This window comes from Platalea leucorodia (genome assembly GCF_965183815.1).
Source record: "Platalea leucorodia genome assembly, chromosome: 2".
Lineage (NCBI taxonomy): Eukaryota > Metazoa > Chordata > Aves > Pelecaniformes > Threskiornithidae > Platalea > Platalea leucorodia.
Window position 1 is genome coordinate 40,844,636 of NC_138824.1, and position 20,650 is coordinate 40,865,285.

Here is a 20,650-nt window from a genome sequence, read left to right on the forward strand (position 1 = left end):
AGGTTTAGTGTTTACAGTTTCAGTTGTTTTGTTTGCAATATGATCTCAAGTATAATGGTCCCAGCATAGATCAATGACAACAAAAGCACAATTTTCTAACTGGATATGCTTTTCAATCATTGCAATCCACTGAACTTTCTCGCTCTCTCACTCTCCAAATGCATCTTCTGTTGTTCATAGCAGCAGTCCAGGGTCAAAAAACAAACAAACATAAAAAGGATCTTTGCAAACTGGAGAGATCTCTGCAGATTTTAATTATGTCTATTTAACGAAACCACACAACTAGTAGAAACACTCTTTCATGTTGCAGGACATCATACCTTCCACGGTGCTAACATAAAGATATGCATATCTCTGCTAGGTGAAGCATAGTTCTAGAGGTCTACGCAGTACATAAAGCTCTGACACACACACAGTATTAGCAAGTCTAAGTAGGCTAAAGTCATTGGTCCAAAGTAACCATTTCTTATAGCTGGTGCTCCTTTGGACTCTCAACAGCTCCTGAGGCCTGTTTATAAGACTTCAAGTTGGCCAGAGGAATGTCAGTCATGTGGTTGCCAGTGTTGAAATGGCCCTCACTGGAACCATACTGCTTTCGGTCACTGAACTGGTTTCTGTTGCTATCTTCTTTCCAGGTCCTGGTCAATGTGTGTCCATTAACTAGTTTGTCCTTCTTAACCCATTCTTTCTGAGGTGCAAAGGTGGAGAGAGGAGACTTTGGCTGTTGGTATGGGCCCAAGCTGGGAGGCATCCAACAGTTGTCTGAGTGACCCAAAACCAGGCATTCTTGAGTACACATCTCTGTAGCTTCAGCTAATCCTCGTGGCCCAAGAGGCCCATCTGTAGAAGAAAAGCAAACAGAAAGAAGAAAGGGGGAGAGAGAAAAAAGAAGACATAATATTAGATCGTGATATTTGGCATTACATTTATACATATACCTCATGAGAAAATTAACAATGATTCTGCAACAAAATATTGTGCTGGTAAATCCTAGACACATTTTCATTCTGTTAGAGCATAGTCACTTTGTAGAGCATATACTCTCTATATATGCTACCTATGTAGTTTCCAAAAGTGGAAATACTGTTCAATTAGCCCTAAGTTATCAGTCTCAGATCCTACTATGAATAAACTTAACTCCCTTTTTCAGTCACACTAAGAAAATAGTGCTAGGTAGGTGAAAATGTCCGAGGAAGTAAACATACCCTTGCAGATTCTGAGTGAGAATTAATGCTGTTTGTAAAGGCCTACAGTTTAGGTGTATTGTCTTCTGCTTTCAACTCACTTTACTGCTGCAGAGCCTTCCTTGGTGAACTAACAGCCTACCGCAAACTGAGAAACATCTATGCTATCTAAAAATGGGCTTACCCAAAGGAATGCTCTGTATGCAAGATTATTCTAATGATGTCTACTATTTTACAGACTTGGGTTGGTGCATAGTTCTAGACATCTACCCAGTGCATAAAACTCTGATGCACACTCCTGACAAGTAAGAGAGAAGTTAAACATTGCTGGATTTAATATGAAACCATGAAACACTTCAAAACATTGCAACAGTAAAGAGAATAAAATCTGTAATTCTTCTGACCATTAAACACGTCTCAGATAGCTGCTATGCAACCATAAAAATCAAGGGGTAAATAAAAAAAAAGAAAGCTCATGTAAATCTTGCTCTTGATAAAGAACTGTTCTCATAATTCTTTGTAAGTCAGGAATATGAGACCACAGGAGGCAGAAATGAAGGCTGCTGAAGTACTATGCATATTAAATATCCACAGCATTTTTCACACACTACTGGGGACACAGCTGGCCAGCTACAGGCATCTTGAAATCAAGCAGAGAGGTCACCCATGTCTTCAGCAGCACTAAATTCCTCTCAGTCTTTACTGCATTTCTAAATGGCTGAATTTGCTCATCTGATCAGACTGGATGTATGAAGAAGGGCAAGCCAGGAAAAAGGCAGAGAAATTACTTTGTGTCTCTCTGTTAGATATTTCTCAATATCTGTGATATGCTTTGTCATGATTCTTTGTTAACCGTATTGTGATTTTGAGCAAGAATCTTGAAATGTCTTTTCTTGACTTCAGAGTAAATCAGCTGGCTAGTGCTGTACACATTCAAAGAGTTAAGGAGACATTTTTCCTTGATTAAACAGCCCAGTGACAGGAAGGAAATTATAGATTGATTTTTGAGAAAAAACCTTAACAGGTAGGCATGAATAGTGAAGTTATGAAGCATCTTAAAAAGCAGTACTAATCAGAAGAAAAATGTCAGTACTGTCTCAGCAAAAAAAGTGTATCTTTATAATAGTATAATTGAGACTCAAAATGATAAGTGAGGACACTAACAAAGATTTCTGTGTTATGATGCCAAAGAATACTTCATTCTCTTGTACTACATTAATATACAATAAATTAACCTCAGTAACAGATCTTTTTTTGAATACTGGAATTATCCCAGTTAATTTTACGGAAATTGCTGTTCTTTCCCATTTTTTTGTTTGTTTGTTTGTTTGGTTTTTGTTCTCTTTTTTAACTAGCACATAACAACTTATGGTAGAAAGTTCCACAGATTATCAACACACTGCTTTTACACACATATATAGAAAATGCAGTCAGGTATATTTCTACATGTCACAATGCAATTAGTTAATCTTCTTATCTCTGAGTCACTCCTCTTTTTGAATATCTCTAGAATATCCAGTACACTGTTGATGTGACTGAATATAATAAATCATAATAAAAGTTGCTTCTGCATTCTCCATGTAAGAAAGTGTCCTATTGCTGACAACTGGAACATGAAAAATGTATAGAATCGATGCTACTTTCCATTTAAGTCAATACAAGGTGAAACAATTAAGCCAGAACCATTAGGAAAAAAAAAGAAAAAGCAACTGTAAAGTAGGAGCTTAGCAGAGATTTCAATGAGAACCAAAAACCTTGATACTAAAATGAGAACTGTGACAATTCCCTGGAAGAGAGAGATTATTTTTTCTATAAAGCCCTTTGAATCCTCTAGTATGAAGTTATAATCAAACTGAGGCAGGTACTTAGTACAAAAAAAAAGCAAGAATAAGTAAAGGAAATACTCATGGTATATTGTTAACATTTCCAAAGGTTAACCTGTAGGTTAAAAGCTGATTTTATTTTTTTTATGACAACAGAAATTTAATTTTAATTAGTTTTTCTCATTTTCAGAGGAAGAAAGTGAGAAGTGGCAGAACTATTTTCAACCTGCCTATTCTCACAGTACAATCCTATCTTGCTGACCAAGGAGGAAAGTTTTGGCAGGGATTAAAACTTTCAAAACACAAAGAAAACCCTTCACCACAGAATGATACATTTCAAGAAATATACTGCATGCACTCTGCGCTTCCAACCTACAGTGGAATAAAAGGTTAACAGGTGAGCCTTCAGTACTATAATTCTGAAGGGGATAAGTTACTTTTCCTGTTTAGTTAAATAAATTTCAAGATAAGACATTTGTTTCCATTTAAAAGTTAAATGAGTAATAAGCTGGTTTTACTTAGGACTAAATATACACATGGCCGTATAAGGTACATGTCAAACTCTTTGGAAGATTTACTTAATGTGTTTTGCTTTCTTTAGTAACAGTTCTAGGCAGTTAATGCTGTCCAACTCAGAATGGATTATAAATATCCTTCGCTTCAGCCATCTTTAAGTTGATAAACTTTCTGGAGAGCAATGGAATATTTAGATAGCTGTTACTGTGAGAAGCAGACAGGAATGGGTAACAATGCCAAGATGATTGCCTGTTCAGGAGGAGCAGCTCCTTGGGTTTTTTTTGTTTAACAAAAGACCACCGTCCTAGTTAGACTTCAAAAATTATTTATTGTGTGCAAGTCCTCCTCCAGTTAACCTTCCCTATTCAGATATTTCAACCAAAGGCAAGACCATGGCAGCTTCTGTAGTGGGACAGCTACAACTTTTGTATGGATGTAGTTCACACCAAGTGACAGTTGTAGACAGACTGAGGCCTTTTCCTTTTAGGGGATGACTGGGAATCCCAGGGAAACCCCCACAGGACACTTCTTTTAGCTGTATAACTGTTCGAATAGCTGTCAGGTATGTTGTAAATCTGCATACACCTCTGCATATGCCTGTATGTAAAAATCTATGAATAAAATGCATGTCCAGACTTAAGAACAGGTTCAGACTCCTACTCAAGTGAGTATGCATATTTTCAAATACTCTGACTCATGCTATCCAGTCTGTAAAATACAGGGAAGATTTACTTGCCGTATTAAAATATTGTGAGGTTTAAGTTTACAAAACTTAAAAAGACTTTATCTAATATATAATTAACAATTATTATTTTAATCACTTTTGGTTTAAGCCATCACAAGAGAAAAAAGTAATCCACAACGTATTTTATTTTTTTTTTTAGAACTGCAGATTGTTAAAATAATATATTTTACTGTTGAGCTGCTACAAGGAATGATCATGCTTACTGATTCAGGAAAAAGCCAGCTGCATTCATAATGTGTGTAGTGCCTGTCACACCTGATCTCCAGCTAAGGCCCTTACATACAAGCATAATGTTTTTGTAAATATTATTGCTAATAATGGTGATGATCATGATTTAGGGAACTCTATTAATGTCCTGCTGTGAGATACAGGAAAAAGATGAAAAATGGATTTGGGAAAAAAAGGACCTCACTTACAAAAAAGAAAAAAAAAGACAATCTTTCAACAATATGTGTTTTTTTAGCATCTGTTTTGTGTAATTATGTTCTCAAGTATAGACAGTTTATTCTTTTCTAAGACTCCTTATTATTCAGGTTGCTATTCAGTAGCATAAAGTGAAATGATCATGAGCAGTATGATGGGAGAGAGATCTTCTGGGGGTAGCTTGCACTGAAGAGTTGACTACTTTGTATTAAGAAAGCATAATGTTGACTTAATGGTAATTATCTTTTTCCTCTACCACTGCTGAACAATAGCTTTCACCCAATTTTCTGAAGTTGTTTCATTACCACATACAATGACACCACTTAAAAACATGTTCCTGCTGCTTTAATTTTATAATTGCATTAATTTGTTTCCTTTCTCTTCATAAAAATGTCACTGAAATTTCTGTATCAAGTTTTTCCACACTGAAGTACTTTATTGATACGTGGCGGTTTTTTTCAAAGTATTTGTTCTCTGAACAATCCGTAATACATGAGGCTGGTTATCAGTCTTGGCTGCTTGAATATATAATGACACAAGTGCTGATAAAACTGTACAAGCCATCTGTCTTTGGAGTTAAATGTTTTGAAAGCAAACACAAAAGTGCATAACAAACACTCCCTTAAATTGTCTTTGTAAATATTTATATCAGATCTTACCCAAAAAAGCTTTTTTGTTGTTATTTTATTCTGTTAATAGCTGTCAAGCAGATGCATGACTTGCCTACTCAAAAGCAGACAGGTGTAAGAAGGAAAATAATGTATGCCACTCAAGAGCTGGTCATATCCTCATGTTGGAATTTCTGTGTGGTCTTTTATCTCTTTTTATTATACCCAGAAGCTAAACTGCTGTTTCATTGATTAACTTACTGCTGCAATTAGCAACTAGCTTCTGGAGTGTTGACCAGCTGTTTTTCAACCTGCTTCTTTAAAACTCTCCTGCTTAAAGCCAGAATATTCATTCTTCAATTCTGAAACAGTCAAGACCACAAGATAAGTTCCACTCAGTGAGACTTTTTGTCCTTAAAAAAATGAACGGGTGCTCTTTGCCCGAGGGTACTAACATTAAGTATAGTGGATTTGAATATGGCCATAGTTGTGTTTCAGACAATCATATTTATTTAACTTTTCATATTGCATCTTAAAAAGAAAAAAGAAAACAACAGCAACAACATTTTCAGCTCTACTTAACCTCTAATATAGAAAGCTTTGTTAAGCTTTCATGGGTTACTTTACTAAAAGACCCTTTCTGAGACCACATGTTTTTACAGCCTCCCCACATATATTGGAATTGAAATGACATTATTACATTTTATAGAGGTTTTGCAACTACTGTATATAATAAATGTAAAAATTGGAAAACAGTTTATTATGAAAAAGATTCTTTTGACTTTTTTTTTTTTCTCTTAAATATCAGCCAAATAAATGGGACTGTTCTTTATTTCTAGTTTGTTAAAAAAAATAAATAATCCAAGACTACAAAGTCACATACATGCTCTGCTGGATGTGTTTTCTTGGTATTATTAATTAACAGCAAGATTCTTCAGTGACTACTAAAAATATATTTTTAGTGTTTTGTTGCATGGTCATTCCACCTGGCACAGTCAGTGCTGATAAAATCACATTTTGTCCCCAAATCACCCTGTTCCAAGGTCCCTGGACTCCTACCATTGCTGCTACCAGTTTTGGTAGACTTATCACCACCACCTTGTAACCTGCTGCTTCTCTCTCCCCTTCGTGGTGTTGCATCCTCTGTACTCATGTACAGATCAAGAAACCCCTGCTTGTTCCTGTTCCCTGTCTTGGCCCAAGCTTCTTTTTCATCACTACTGAACTAAATAACACTGTAAGGTTAGCTTATACCTTATAGCATTACTTAGCAGGGATAAGCTGCCAGAATCCTTAATTAGCACAAGAATAGGAGGGACAGGAAGCCAGGTGGTAAGTGTGTGTGGGAGGTGCTGCCCAGAATACAGAAATTCAGTAACTAACTGAAGTATTTTCTGAAAAGACAGGAAAGCCTGGCAGAATAAAATTTTCTACACAATTCTGTGAAGTACTCAAGTGATCCAGACGGGTTCCACAGAAATGTCAGTGTCTAAGATCCAAACTACAATGTCAAAAATAATGCGTGACTGATTCCATGGGCAGCTACATTTTGAAAGGCAAGATTATTCAGCTACTTGAAATTCTGTTTCTACACAGAATTGCCTCAGTTTTCTGATTGCTTCATGCCTACATCTTTTTAGAGTTAAGAAAGTAAGTGTTCCCTTCCCTTCATACCTTGAATATCTCAATGTGGTTGGCTTTTTAACATCATATGCCATCATATGTTGTAGCTTTGAACAATATAGCAGTGCAGAAGGCTGTTTCCAGCGCCCCCCCCCCCCCCCCTCCAGTTTATACCCATAGGCTGATTACAGAAAGGGCACCTGCCTTTTGTTTCAAACATTGTGCAGAGGCCACTTGCGGTTAGAACATTTCTGGAAGGTTCAGCTCCAGTTCCCTTTTCTTCCTGATAGATTCTAGACCTTCTCTCTTATAGATGTGCAAGAATCAACCTTTATCTTGGTAGCAAGAGCTCTTTTGATAAATGAGAAACAGTTCTGTAATCCCTCCTGCAGAGAGGGAGACTATACTATGATTTCTTACACACCTAGAGAATGCTGAAGTTACTAATTTACTGTAGAAAAGGTGTCTGTTAACATCATGATCACTATTAGAAAGTATTCTGTATTTCTTGTCTCGAGTTCCTGTCACCTGTAGCTGCTCCAGTGCAACAGCTACAATGAAAAGGAGTGTTACTTAGACTGCTTGGTTGGGTTTTTTTCTGCTGTCCTTCCTAGAAGTTTAATACCATTACCATTTACAAGCTACACCTCCATCAGTAATGGCTCTGTTGTTAATATGTTATTTTTATCTGGCCAAACTTTCTGTGCCCATTTCCAATTATTTTTCTTCAGTGGCATACATTTATATAAATCTGTATGCATTTCCATGTATGCGTGTTCAGGAAATAGTCATGTACCATAGAAACCACACTTTGAAGCACTGGCAGCCTAGACAAATTTTTAGTTCCTTGCATTTTCCAAGTCAAGACACCTGCAAGAGTTGACACCTTCCAAGAAATGGAATTTACTTTACAACACTTTTGAGAATAAAGCCTTTGCTTTCCTAGACCTGCTTACCTACACATTCCTTGGAAGGAATTTTGTGGCCTATTTCTGCAGGTAGGAACAAATAGGCTGCTTTATCTACTGTCTAGCTAGATGCAGAGCAGGTGCCACAAGACTAAGTTTGCATGTTGCTATGCCTAAGCAAACACACTTAGAGAAAGCACATAATAATCCCATGAAGTCTTCCAAGCCAGCTTGTTTGGAAATGGAAAGTTCAGTCTATAGGCAGGCCACATTTACACCTCTCTGCCCCTGCCATCTAAACACATCCTTGAAATTAGTTCAGCTGCATGTTACTACATTTCTAGTTTAGATCTGTTTTTTGTTTTGTTTTGTTTTGTTTTGTTTTATAACAGAAATTATTTAATACTGAATTATTTGGGACTTAACTCTTAGTGACATCTCAGAGTAAGAAATAAATTTTTATAGCCTAGTGCTAGTTCCTCTTGGTTGCTTGAAAAGTCAGAAATTTAAGCAAATTCTAGCCCTCAGTTGTCCATAGAAGATAGCAAGCAGCCCATTTCCTAATCTCTACTGAATACACCTTATGCGACAGCTGAGCTTGTGAGGTACTAGGGGTAGTTTGCTTAGTGTTGTCCAGTCTTTATGAATAGATAGATGAATCAACTAATGTTAGACTTGTGGCCATTCTGCAGGAAAGTTACAACACCCTGAAATAAAAAGGGCATGGTACATGCAATCAAGGATGTAGGAAGGTGTTCCAAAGCAGTCATGATCTGGAGTCATGCTGAGCTGCCCACTGAGCAGCTCAAACCTGGATGATACAGTGCTTTTTAGTGGTCATAAAAACCCAGCTCTCTTACTTATCATGGATTGTACATTTTCTATGTTCAGATCTCTATGCTGCTTTTTTTTTTTTTTTTTTTTTTCCAGAATTTAACTGAGTGAAACTTTATACCTTATAGTAAAAAAGTAGGTTCAGTAGATAATCTAGTGGTTCTTTCTGGTCTTAAAAATCTATGATGTATCAGCAAATATTAACATAAAACTGTATTCTGTATAAACTTTCACTGACGAATGTAGCCAATTGTGGCATATCCTTTAGAGATACAGAAGATACAAAATAATATCTGGGAATTGTTATTCTCGTTTAATGCATTCTGTCATTAAAAAACAAACAAACAAACAAAATCCGACAAATGACTTCAATTTGTATTCTCAGCTTAAGTGTCACATTGTGGATGCAGACAGTTATCTTCCAGGAAGAGCAAGAGAAAAAAGAAGTGCAAACAGGATTTGGCAAAAAAACCCTTTTGTTAACAAATAAATAAAGATTAAATGTTTTACGCATCTCTCATACAGATTTCATTCTTTGGTCACAGATGAAAAGTCAACATTTGAAAATGGAGATAGTCCAAATACAATAATACATGGACAGCCAGAACAGCAGATTCTCTCCCTGAGAAGATATTGCTATTTAGACAGACTTTATGGCACAAAAAGAGCAAACAGCATATCTTTATAAACTTGCACCCATCTTCAGTATGGCATGGAACTCATCCATCTTCTTGTCCACTGAAGCTACTCCTATAAAGAATGCTGCCTCATCTAATCTTATTTCCTCAAAATTAGCATTTTTTTCCTGCCATACATTTAATTTTAACAGGAAAATCTAACAAATCAAAATTCCACAGATGATTCAAATGAACCTTCTAAATTTGATTGGATCACTTAATGAGACCAAAGCACAGTCAGTGTTCAAGTATTTGGAATATTTGAATGAATATTTGAAAATATTCATTTTCAGCACAAATCTTTTTTTCTTATGTATCTTTTCATTTTGCTACCTAAAAAAGTCTTTATTCCCAAAAGGTGATGATGGATGGTGGTAATAAAATATTTATAAAGCATCCCACGGTCACAATCATTTACTACATTTTTTTCTCTCACACCTAAATATTTATGGTCTTTGATCAAAATATTTTGTTGAATTGATTTACAGGCAACCTGCTGAGACAGCACTACTTTTGACATGGTCATATTTTCTGATCTATTAATATGCCCCTAACATGAACCTGCTGTCAGTCAGAAACAACTTAAGTCTCAATCTGGAAGATTCTGTCAACTGTTTATCAAAAATCAAATTTTGGTGAGTAATTTCTACAAATTGCATGTGAGAAAAGGTAGGATTCAATCTGAAAAAAAGGTATTATTCAAAATGAGAAAGTCTGGCAGAATGCTGTGAAACTGAGCTGAACAATATTTATTTCAACACTGTGCAGTTTGGTAAACTTTTAATGTAGCTGCTGTATGCCTGACCATTAACTCATGTACAGCAGAAAAAAAACCCAAAACAGTCAACTTGAGTTTCATTTTATTTTTATGATTTTTAAAAGAAGTCTTAATTAAAGAGTTGTTTTTACCAATCGCTCTCTAATTTACAGTAAAAGCCTGATCTTCTGACTTGTGATAAATACAGATCATGCCCTGAGGGCAGGCATGACACCTTGTGGTTTTATCGAAGTAAGGATATTGGCTTTACTAATCCATAACTGAATAAAAGCACAATTCATCATCATCATATACATATATATGATGAATCGTGCTATCTGTACAAACTTATGTATAATATATTTGATTTGTACATATATCACATATATTTTCTATATTTTTACTTTTATGCATGTTGTGTATATATATTCTATCTATCCATCTAAGTCTGTTATCTTCATTTAGCAGCAGAATGGAATGAATAGTGATGTATATTGAAGTGAATGGAATCACTCACAAAATGAGAAACTTAATTGCTGTGCTCAAGTTGAGTATGCAGTCATTCTAACCTCCTGTTATCAATGGAGAGAGAAGTATTTGCACAAAGTGATTCAGGTCTCTGAAGACCTGACTCACTTTCTGGAAGTGTGAGTTTCTGTCTATTGATAAAAAAGGAATCCATGGATGTCAATTACATTGAGCTCTATGTATTTAAAATGGATGTGATGAGTCTAGATCTTTATTAACATTCCAGAAGATGATAGATTAATTCACTCTGATCTCTTGAAAATGCGCTTGAATAAAGTTTTTCCATTATAAGCAAAATGATTCCAGCAGCCAGTGAATAAACCAGCAGACAGCTACACTACCCCAAATACCCAAATGATAGTGCATCTCAAGCATACTCAGGAAGGAAGATTCTGTGAAACCTGGAAGAGAGTTACTGGAGGGAGCCTGCTATAGTCAAGTTATCTTTCAGAAAATTAATACTTCAAAATTATTCTAGTTCTCCATACTTTGAAATAGGTGGAAGACCCTGAAATGCTGTTATTTATAAGAGAGAGAAGACTATGATTGTTGAGGTTTCATGAAGTCTTAAAAGTAGGACAGATCATACAATTAAAAGTTTGGAAAATATAAATTTGCAAAAAAGTGCAAATTATTAAATTTATAGGCCACATTAAGAAACACATCTTTATAAGCTATTTACTGTACCACAAATATATTTGAGTTTTAAATTAGGGAAAAACTTTATATTCAAACAGAGACACATATGGCTTTATTTACTGTACTTATCTCCAGGTTATTCTCAGCCCGTACATAGAGTTAATGAAACCCAAACCATGTATTAAATTTTAGTAGTTTTGTTAGTTTATATTGATATTCTTTGATGAGTCATTCAGTAATTCTCCCCAAATTTCTCCAGTTCTCTTGTAAGCCCCAAGTATTGCCAATTTTCCTGTAATCTTGAAATATAACTAATAACAATATTCAGTCATTAGTTTAATATATACTTGATAGCTTAAGAACAAGGGTTTCTTTATCCCATTGCAAGAATATTTTTATACGTGGTATTGTAATAAAATGTAACTTTTTCTTTAAAAGGACACTACATGTTTAAATTTGAATAAAACTTTGCTCTTTCAAGCAAGTTCTAGAAATAGCAGTAGGCTGAGTGTCCAACAGAACTTGATGAAAAAGACTGGAGGACTACAGAGTCTCCAAAACATAAGCTTACTACTCTTATTATCCACCACAGAAATGTATGAAAGGAAACCAGGATAGGGACCACAGCAAGAATTATCATCTTATTTAATCACAAATAGTAGCATTCTTCATTAAAAATAACTTGTATGGAAAAGGTTATTTTACCATAAGCATATAACTTACTTCACTGTCCTACAACCTTTCCAGACTTCCAGGAATTTGGTCCCAGATTTCTGCATTTCTATAAGTTTCACTTTTTCTCAAATCAAACAAACCAGTTTTACGAGGCATTCCTGGCTGGAGTTGTCAGTTTGTTTCTCTCCAAAAGTAACAAGTCTGGGTTTTAATCCTGGGAAGAACAGTTCCAAGTTATTAACTTCGTGACCTTTAGCAAATTTATAACATAAATCTGCCACAGGAACAATCACTGTAACTTCATTTCAAATTCTATCACTTAGTTGTGTTTTTAAACATTCAGTCCTATTTCCTAAGTATTATTTTCTTACCACTAGATTAACCTCTGTACAGCAGCAAGTGCCAAAGCAAATATTTTTCCCATGATTTTTGAATAAAAAAAAGAAGAAAAACCAATTGCCTACTTCAAGGAATAAATGAAAAATGAAAAAAAAAAAAACACCAAAAAAACCAACAATATCAAACAGCTACAAATCTTATATTCCAGACAGCAATTCATTTAAGAGAAAAACAAAAACGCAGACATATGCTATGGTGTTTAAGAATGCAATGTTAATTAAGAAATATGATTAAAACTATTTTTGCACAGAAATATGAAACTTATTCTGTAATTAGGTTAATTACAGCTGCCTAAACAAACATTAAATTTAAGTTGAAATGCATCTTTTTTATGAAGCCCTATTACTAATGTATGTTTCTTGTCACCTTCATATTTTCCTATTTTCCTTCAGTACAATTCGGACTAAAATCAAATCTAGGTTAAACTGAATTTGTTGCAAATTTGTGCCAGATGCCTTATCTGTAAGTGCTATTATGTAAATAAGTAGCTTGACTGAAGAGACCTTTTGAAGGACATTTCTCTTTGCAGAATTAGGACCTAAATCTTATAAATAAATATAAATAAATATATTATATATAAATAATTAATTAAATAAATAAATATAATATTTATAAATAAATGCAGAATTTAGGACCTAAATCTGGGAACTCATTCTCCTAACTTAAGCTACATGAATGTGAATAACTGAAGTATGTAACACAAGAAAGTGCTTAAATCAGGTGCCTAGTAAGTTTGATTATATTGTTGATTTTGTCTTCCATTCTACACAAAAATGGATGCTTGATAAATTTCACAGGACACAGATGTCAGAGATGCTATTAAACTAATCCAGAGATGAAAGAACCATTTCCTAATTCTGCTTGTATAATGGCATCTCATTTAGTTCATTTTGTAAAATTCAGTTCAGTGCCAGTTGAGTTGTCAGAACTGCAGGCATATTATACAGAGAATACTAGAAAGTGCTTTCCTTCATTATGTCTGAGCTACATCCATGTTACAGTTCCTTCATTTTCTTTAAAAACTATGTTAATTTACATCATTTTTTTCAGAAAAGATACCCATAAGCTTATATAGCTTACAGTGAAACTCCCATTAAAAAAATGTTCCTGAGTCAAAACACTTACTTACATTTTATTAAACCGTGCTTGAAAATTAATCTCTGCTGCATTTAGTCATTACATTCAATATATGGAAAATTAATACAGAAGCAATGTCTGTATACACTATTTTCCAAACAATTTTTGTTAGTCACACAGTCCTATTGTAATCCTTGATAAAAGCTATACTTCCAGGCTTTCAAATCTTACCTGGAAGTCTGAAGAAAAAAATCTTTGTGCTTCTAAAGAGGAAATCAAATCATATTTCACATGAATAGTGAACTCACATCTAATGAAGGCTGAAAAGTTTCTTTTGTCTTCTTTCCATTTAATGAAAAATCTCAGCAAACCAAGCCTCCCACACCTCTTACGCCTGTTTTTTACTGTATCATATTTATCCATGCAAGAGAAGGTAGAAAGTAGGCCACTTTAGGTTGCATCCAAATCTAAGCACATAGTAAAAAGATTGTCTGAAATTAGTGCACAAAATGCACATATGTAGGTCTCCACTAACACATTTAGATGAATATCCTAGATGGCATCTCCAGGTGCCTGAACTTTTTTAAGCAAACAAATACTAACAAATATTATTGATTTTTAAATGGATTAAAATGGACTGAGAGAGATGCTGAAGGAAGAATTGTTACTATGAGCACAGATCATGAACACTTATACATGTAACTGGGTCTTTACATTCTCCTTTATGATTGTACACAACTTGGTTTCTCAAGTAATAAAAAAAAATCATCAGAAGTTTGGGAAATTTAGTTCATGTGTAAAGCAATCTTTGGGCAGGAGCATGCCAAGAAAAACTGTTGTTTCACTTTCCTTAAACCATTGTTTTTGTACAATACCAAAAGACAAGATTTGAGACCTGCTTGCCTCCTTAGAATTCATTTCATTGCTATAAAATGTGGCTAGAAACTTATATTCCTTGCCCAGTCACATAAGAATCTGGCAATTCCTATAACATGAGAGTTGCAAATACTTGGCAGTTCACTGGACTTTTTTTTTTACTCCAATTTGAGACATAAAGGTAAACAGTAATTTAATATATTTTAATTTACTGGTTTTATTTTCCATCTTGTAATAATTAAAAAAAAAAGAAAATTAAAAAAAAAATCAATGCATAATATAATTTTGGGCACATACTTAACGTGGTATGTTATAGGCTTATCACATTCAAGCTTCTGAAAATAGTGGGCAGGATGAACAGATTTGTGCTTACTGAACTTATTGTAGAATTGAAAAACTATGAAGCAACTCAGTGTAACAACCTGAAATCACATATTTTTCTTCTTGCATTAAAAAAAAAAAAGCTGATTTACCAAAATATGAAAAGTAAATTAAGAATTCCTGTTGCCGGATTTAGTTCACTTCCATTTCCACTGTTTCACCTCCCTGACAGGAACTGTGGTGTAAATGTTAATTACCATTTATAGAATGCCTTGTCAAACCACCTAAGAATTATTGTTCTGTTAATAACTTTGTCCTGTGCTTGGGTTCAATGACTGATTCAAGCTGGAGAACGCTGAAAAGGATCACTGACACTTGGTTAGGATACCCAGTCTTTCCCTGCAAACCCCAGCCAGTAATGCATGGCTTTGTGCCAAAAACTTAGCTTTAGAAGAGGAACTACTATAAAATTGTAGTTATGAGGGAATTAACAGTCACATTTAAGAAGATTATTACCCTTGTATCAAGTGAGTTAATTTATTAAATGGTAACTTCAGAGGCAGCAAGTCATTTAGAAACAGTGCCAAACACTTAAGAGCACAATGACCTATCTGAGATGCCAGAATACTGGTAGACAAACAGAAGTATTCCAGGCCAACTTATTCAGTGGGATAAGAGACATAGGCAGCTGTTTCTCCACACATTCATTGGACACATACCTCTTCTCCTTCAAAATAGGTTGGAGTTTTGCTACTGCCTTCGTTGAGTCTAAAACTGGGTCTTTTGTCTCTATAGAACACCAAATGAATTTTACTGGGAAGCCAGACTTAGGAAGGCATGCATTGGAAGAAACAGATCAATTCCCTTGTGAACTACAAGTCATTCCTTTAGCATTTAGCTTCCCTGTATACCATACCAATTCTTCCCTTACAAGTTCTTCAGCTCAAGAATCTACTTTTTCCAAGTTGTCTATATATGGTTCTGCCTACTCTCTTTTTGACATGTTTTCAACTGAGGTCTCATCAGTATTCCTGTTTTTTTCTCCAAAAAACTATTTCCTCGCACCATCTTGTCAGCTGCCTGGATGATAAGTACTTCTCTTACACATTTATATCACTGATTTTAGTTACCAGATTTCACTTAAAATGAGTGAGGGGCTTCCTTTTGTACTTCATTTAGGTATAAAATTTAAGGTTACTTAAATACAGAGTCATAAGTAAGGTAGGATTCATTCCGCCCTAGGGTTCATCTAGTCATCTGAACCGATTATGCAAAGTGAAGGTTTTGTCTTGTATATTTGCAACTTAAAATATTGAGGTCATGAAGTGCTACAGAGAAGCCAAGTATAGGACTGAGGTTCAGATTCAGATTCAAAATTCAGATATCTACAATGTATATATCTACATGGGAACCATAGTTACATGTATTTTTTAATGTCTCATTTTAATTAACAAAGATCCTGTCAATCCTACTGGTCCAGTCAATACAACATAGTAATTCACCAAACCAAACGTACAAAAGTGAATCTGAACAGCTCTCTATATTATACTGACTGTTTTGACTAGATTTCCATTAACCATACAGAGAAATTAAGGTACCTAACTCTTATGGACATGCCCTCATTGTAGATAGCTCAATTTAGCATTTGAATCTGGAGCTATGTCCTACCCTTGGCTTTGCCATAACACTTTATCATTTTGATCTTTTAATGTGTGTACACAGATTAGGAAACCTTCCTTTACACAATTAGTTATTTCTTTAAAACTAATTGCTATATCAAACTGCTGACTTTTTTACTTACAAAATTAAGGCCATTGAAGTAACTAATTTTTACTGAGCTCTGTTATTTGTGAGTGGTTTTCATCTGGACAGAACAGAGCCCCCACTCTAGCAACAGTTTCAGATGGTCTCAAAGCACCTGATGAAGAGTTTCAGGACAATTTCTCTAGAGAAAATTTCCATTTTTCTTCACTGTGACACAAAAAAAAAAAAGGAATTTCATAGAAATACCAGGGACAACATTCACTTTCACAGTATTGCAGATTTCTGTCACCATAGCAGTATGGATTTCTGCAGTATTAAGGGACTGAAGCTGTAGCTGTAGGGCAGTGGACCAGGCCAACAAAACCGAAAAACAGTCAACTGAAAATTCTACTAATGCTAATGGCCTTGTTGAATGCAAGGTGAGATGACAAACCCTTCAAAAAAGTTTGAAAAGATGGATTACATTGTAAGTTTCATTTGGTCCCCCATTTCAGCATTAAGTGCTAGCAGTATTACTGATTAAAATGGAAAATGTTGTTCCCTGCTGTGGGCAGAAAAATAGCACTGAAAGCAGAAAACACCTGGCAGACACCTTGAATATGAAACTTTTTATTAAGCACTGCATTTTTTTTTCTTTGTTAATTAATCTGTTTCACAGTCTCAAGTAATCACTTTGCAACTTCTCAGTAGTCTGACTTTCAAAGGAACTTTACGGTCTGTCAGTTACTATACCTGTGTTGTCAAAGAACGTGGGAATGACACAAACATCCTGGTAATTTGTTCACTGCTAGCTTGCATATCTCTTCCACAGTGCTCTTTTTCCAGAAGGCAGGAACATTAAAAACATTCTTTGTCCTAACGGTTATGCATCAATAGTGTATTTTCTGGGTCTATGTTAGTTTACTAAGTAAATCCTCAGGGTCCTATTATTCTACAGCTAAAAGATGGAGGTAGTAAGATCTCCTTGTTGATGAGGCTGATTAAGTAAGACTGCAACACTTGTCTGCACAAACGCCTACCTCAGTATGGCCTGCAGCAGTCACAGCACCAACTAGTAATACTTGCTTGACCTTCATGCTAACTCTGTTGCATATAACTTAAGGTTCCCTGTCCATACTTGATGTGCTTTTGTCTGAATCTTGCTGTTTACTGGGGAGGCATTTACTACAAACAGGCAAAATAAATCACAGGAAAAAAACAAATTCAACACCAACCAATTTTAGATTCATAGAATCATAGAATTGTTTAGGTTGGAAAAGATCTTTAAGATCATCGAGTCCAACCGTTAACCTATTACTGCCAAGTCCACCACTAAACCATGTCCCTAAGCACCACATCTACACACCTTTTAAATACCTCCAGGGATGGAGACTCAACCACTTCCCTGGGCAGCCTGTTCCAATGCCTGACTACCCTTTCGGGGAAGAAGTTTTTCCTAATATCCAACCTAAACTTCCCCTGGTGCAGCTTGAGGCCGTTTCCTCTCGTCCTATAGCTTGTTACTAGGGAGAAGAGACCGACCCGCACCTCGCTACAACCTCCTTTCAGGTAGTTGTAGAGAGCGATAAGGTGTCCCTCAGCCTCCTTTTCTCCAGGCTAAACAACTCCAGCTCCCTCAGCCGCTCCTCGTAAGACTTGTTCTCTAGATCCTTCACCAACTTCGTTGCCCTTCTTTGGACATACTCCAGCAACTCATTGTCTTTCTTGTAGTGAGGGGCCCAAAACAGAACACAGTACTCGAGGTGCGGCCTCACCAGTGCCGAGTACAGGGGGATGATCACTTCGCTAGTCCTGCTGGCCGCACTATTCCTGATACAAGCCAGGATGGTATTGGCCTTCTTGGCCACCTGGGCACACTGCTGGCTCATATTCAGCCGGCTGTTGACAAACACCCCCCCAAGTCCTTTTCTGCCAGGCAGCTCTCCAGCCACTCCTCCCCCAGCCTGTAGTATTGCATGGGGTTGTTGTGACCCAAGTGCAGGACCCAACACTTAGCCTTGTTGAACCTCATAGAACAGGCCTCAGCGCATCAATTCAGCCTGTCCAGATTGCTCTGCAGAACCTTTCTACCCTCCAGCAGGTCAATACTCTTGCCCAACTTGGTGTCATCTGCCAACTTACTGAAGATGCACTCGATCCCCTCATCCAGATCATTGATAAAGATATTAAACAGAGCTGGTCCCAGTACTGAGCCCTGGGGAACACCACTTGTGACTGGCCGCCAACTGGATTTAACTCCATTCACCACAACTCTTTGGACCCAGCAATCCAGCCAGTTTTTTACCCAGCGAAGCATACGCCTGTCCAAGCCATGAGCAGTCAGTTTCTCCAGGAGAATGCTGTGGGAAACGGTGTCAAAGGCTTTACTAAAGTCCAGGTAGACAACATCCACAGCCTTCCCCTCATCCACTACGCGGGTCACCTTGTCATAGAAGGAGATCAGGTTAGTCAAGCAGGACCTGCCTTTCATAAACCCATGCTGACTGGGCCTGATCCCCTGGTTGTTCTATATGTGCCATATCATGGCACTCAGGATGATCTGCTCCATAACCTTCCATGGCACTGTGGTCAGGCTGAGAGGCCTGTAGTTCCCTGGATCCTCCTTCCGGCCCTTCTTGTAGATGGGTGTCACATTTGCTAACCTCCAGTCAACTGGGACCTCCCTGGTTAGCCAGGACTGCTGATAAATGATGGGAAGTGGCTTGGTGAGCACTCCTTCAGTGCCCCTGGGTGGATCCCATCTGGCCCCATAGACTTGTATGTGTCTAAGTAGTGTAGCAGGTTCCCCTTGGATTATGGGGGCTTCATTTTGCTCTCCATCCCTGTCTTCCAGCTCAGGGGGCTGGGTATCCCCGAGAACAACTGGTCTCACTATTAAAAGACTGAGGCAAAGAAGGCATTAAGTACCTCAGCCTTTTCCTTGTCCTCTGTCACTATGTTTCCCCCTGCATCCAAGAAAGAATGGAGATTCTCCTTAGCTCTCCTTTTGTTGCTAATGTATTTGTAGAAATATTTTTTGTTGTCTTTCACAGCAGTAGCCTTATTAAGTTCCAGCTGGGTTTTGACCCTTCTAATCTTCTCCCTGCATAACCTCACAATATCCTTGTAGTCCTCCTGAGTTGCCTGCCCCTTCTTCCAAAGGTTGTAAACTCTCCTTTTTTTCCTGAGTTCCAGCCAAAGCTCTCTGTTCAGCCAGGCCAGTCTTTTTGCCCACCAGCTCGTCTTTAGGCACATGGGGACAGCCTGCTCCTGCACTGTTAAGATTTCCTTCTTGAAGAATGTCCATCCTTTCCGAACTCCTTTGCCCTTCAGGACTGCCTCCCGAGGGACTCTGTCAACCAGGCTCCTCAACAGGTCAAAGTCTGCCCTCTAAAAGTTCAAGGTAGCAGTTCTGCTGATCCCACTCCATACTTCTCCATTTTATAAATATGTGAAGTTTGATGTGAGTGTCACCTTACTTGGTTGTCATAAATGTACAGCCAATCTTAGAGGAGACAAAAGCGAGCCCAAGATACCACAAATCTATAAGAATTGATCTGAAGGAATTAAACATAATTAAAAAGGAAAATATAACACCATGACAACTGAAAAATGGGATACTCTGCCGCATCAATTTTAAGAATGGTAGATAATATGAGATTGCCATAGTAAATTACTTCATTTTTAGAAGCAAAGGAAATTGAGTAAATCTCATCTCTCTGGACTTCAGTAAAGCATACGATGAAGTGCTATATAGGAATTTATTCTAGTTTAGCTAGAATGTATGCTAATAGGACCTGTAGGCTGATTCAAGGAATGAATAGATGGTGCTGAAAGGGGAAGTATGGACCTGGAGAGAGGTTTCACACAATTCAATATCAGAACTAATCCTACATAGTATTTGCAGTAATAACCTTGATATAAATATATGCAAAGGGCTGACACAATCTGCTCCTGACACCAAACCAGGAAGTACCATCAGTAAAGACCAAGTTATATTATCAAAAGAACTAGAGAATGGAAAAAGATAGGAGTCTTTCTTGTTAGGGAAGACTAGGAGATTTTAGCTTGTTTCATTTAGGAGAATGAAACCAGAGAGAGAAAAAGGTGAAGAGCAGAGGTAAACAGAGACATAAAATGACTTTGCAAATTAAGAGACAGTGTTGTCATGAGAATAAATGTGATGACGTGGAGCCTATGATAACAGACTACTGGACCCCTTCCTAACATTCCCTTCCTTATATTAGCAAAAATTCCACTAGAAAAACAAAAGATTTCTTTTTACTGTGCATAT

At 36.6% G+C, this 20,650-nt stretch overlaps 1 protein-coding gene across 2 annotated transcripts in view; it reads right to left on the bottom strand.

The window, feature by feature from the left end:
• Positions 1–466: 466 nt before the first annotated feature.
• PCDH9 (protocadherin 9) overlaps positions 467–20,650 on the bottom strand; it is a gene marked incomplete at both ends in the record, with an annotated part of 688,753 nt that continues 668,569 nt past the window's right edge. For both annotated transcript variants that reach the window (XM_082337652.1, XM_082337651.1), the window contains one exon: positions 467–840. In XM_082337652.1, the coding sequence (XP_082193778.1) occupies positions 467–840 (374 nt within the window). The remainder of the gene's footprint in view (positions 841–20,650) is intronic.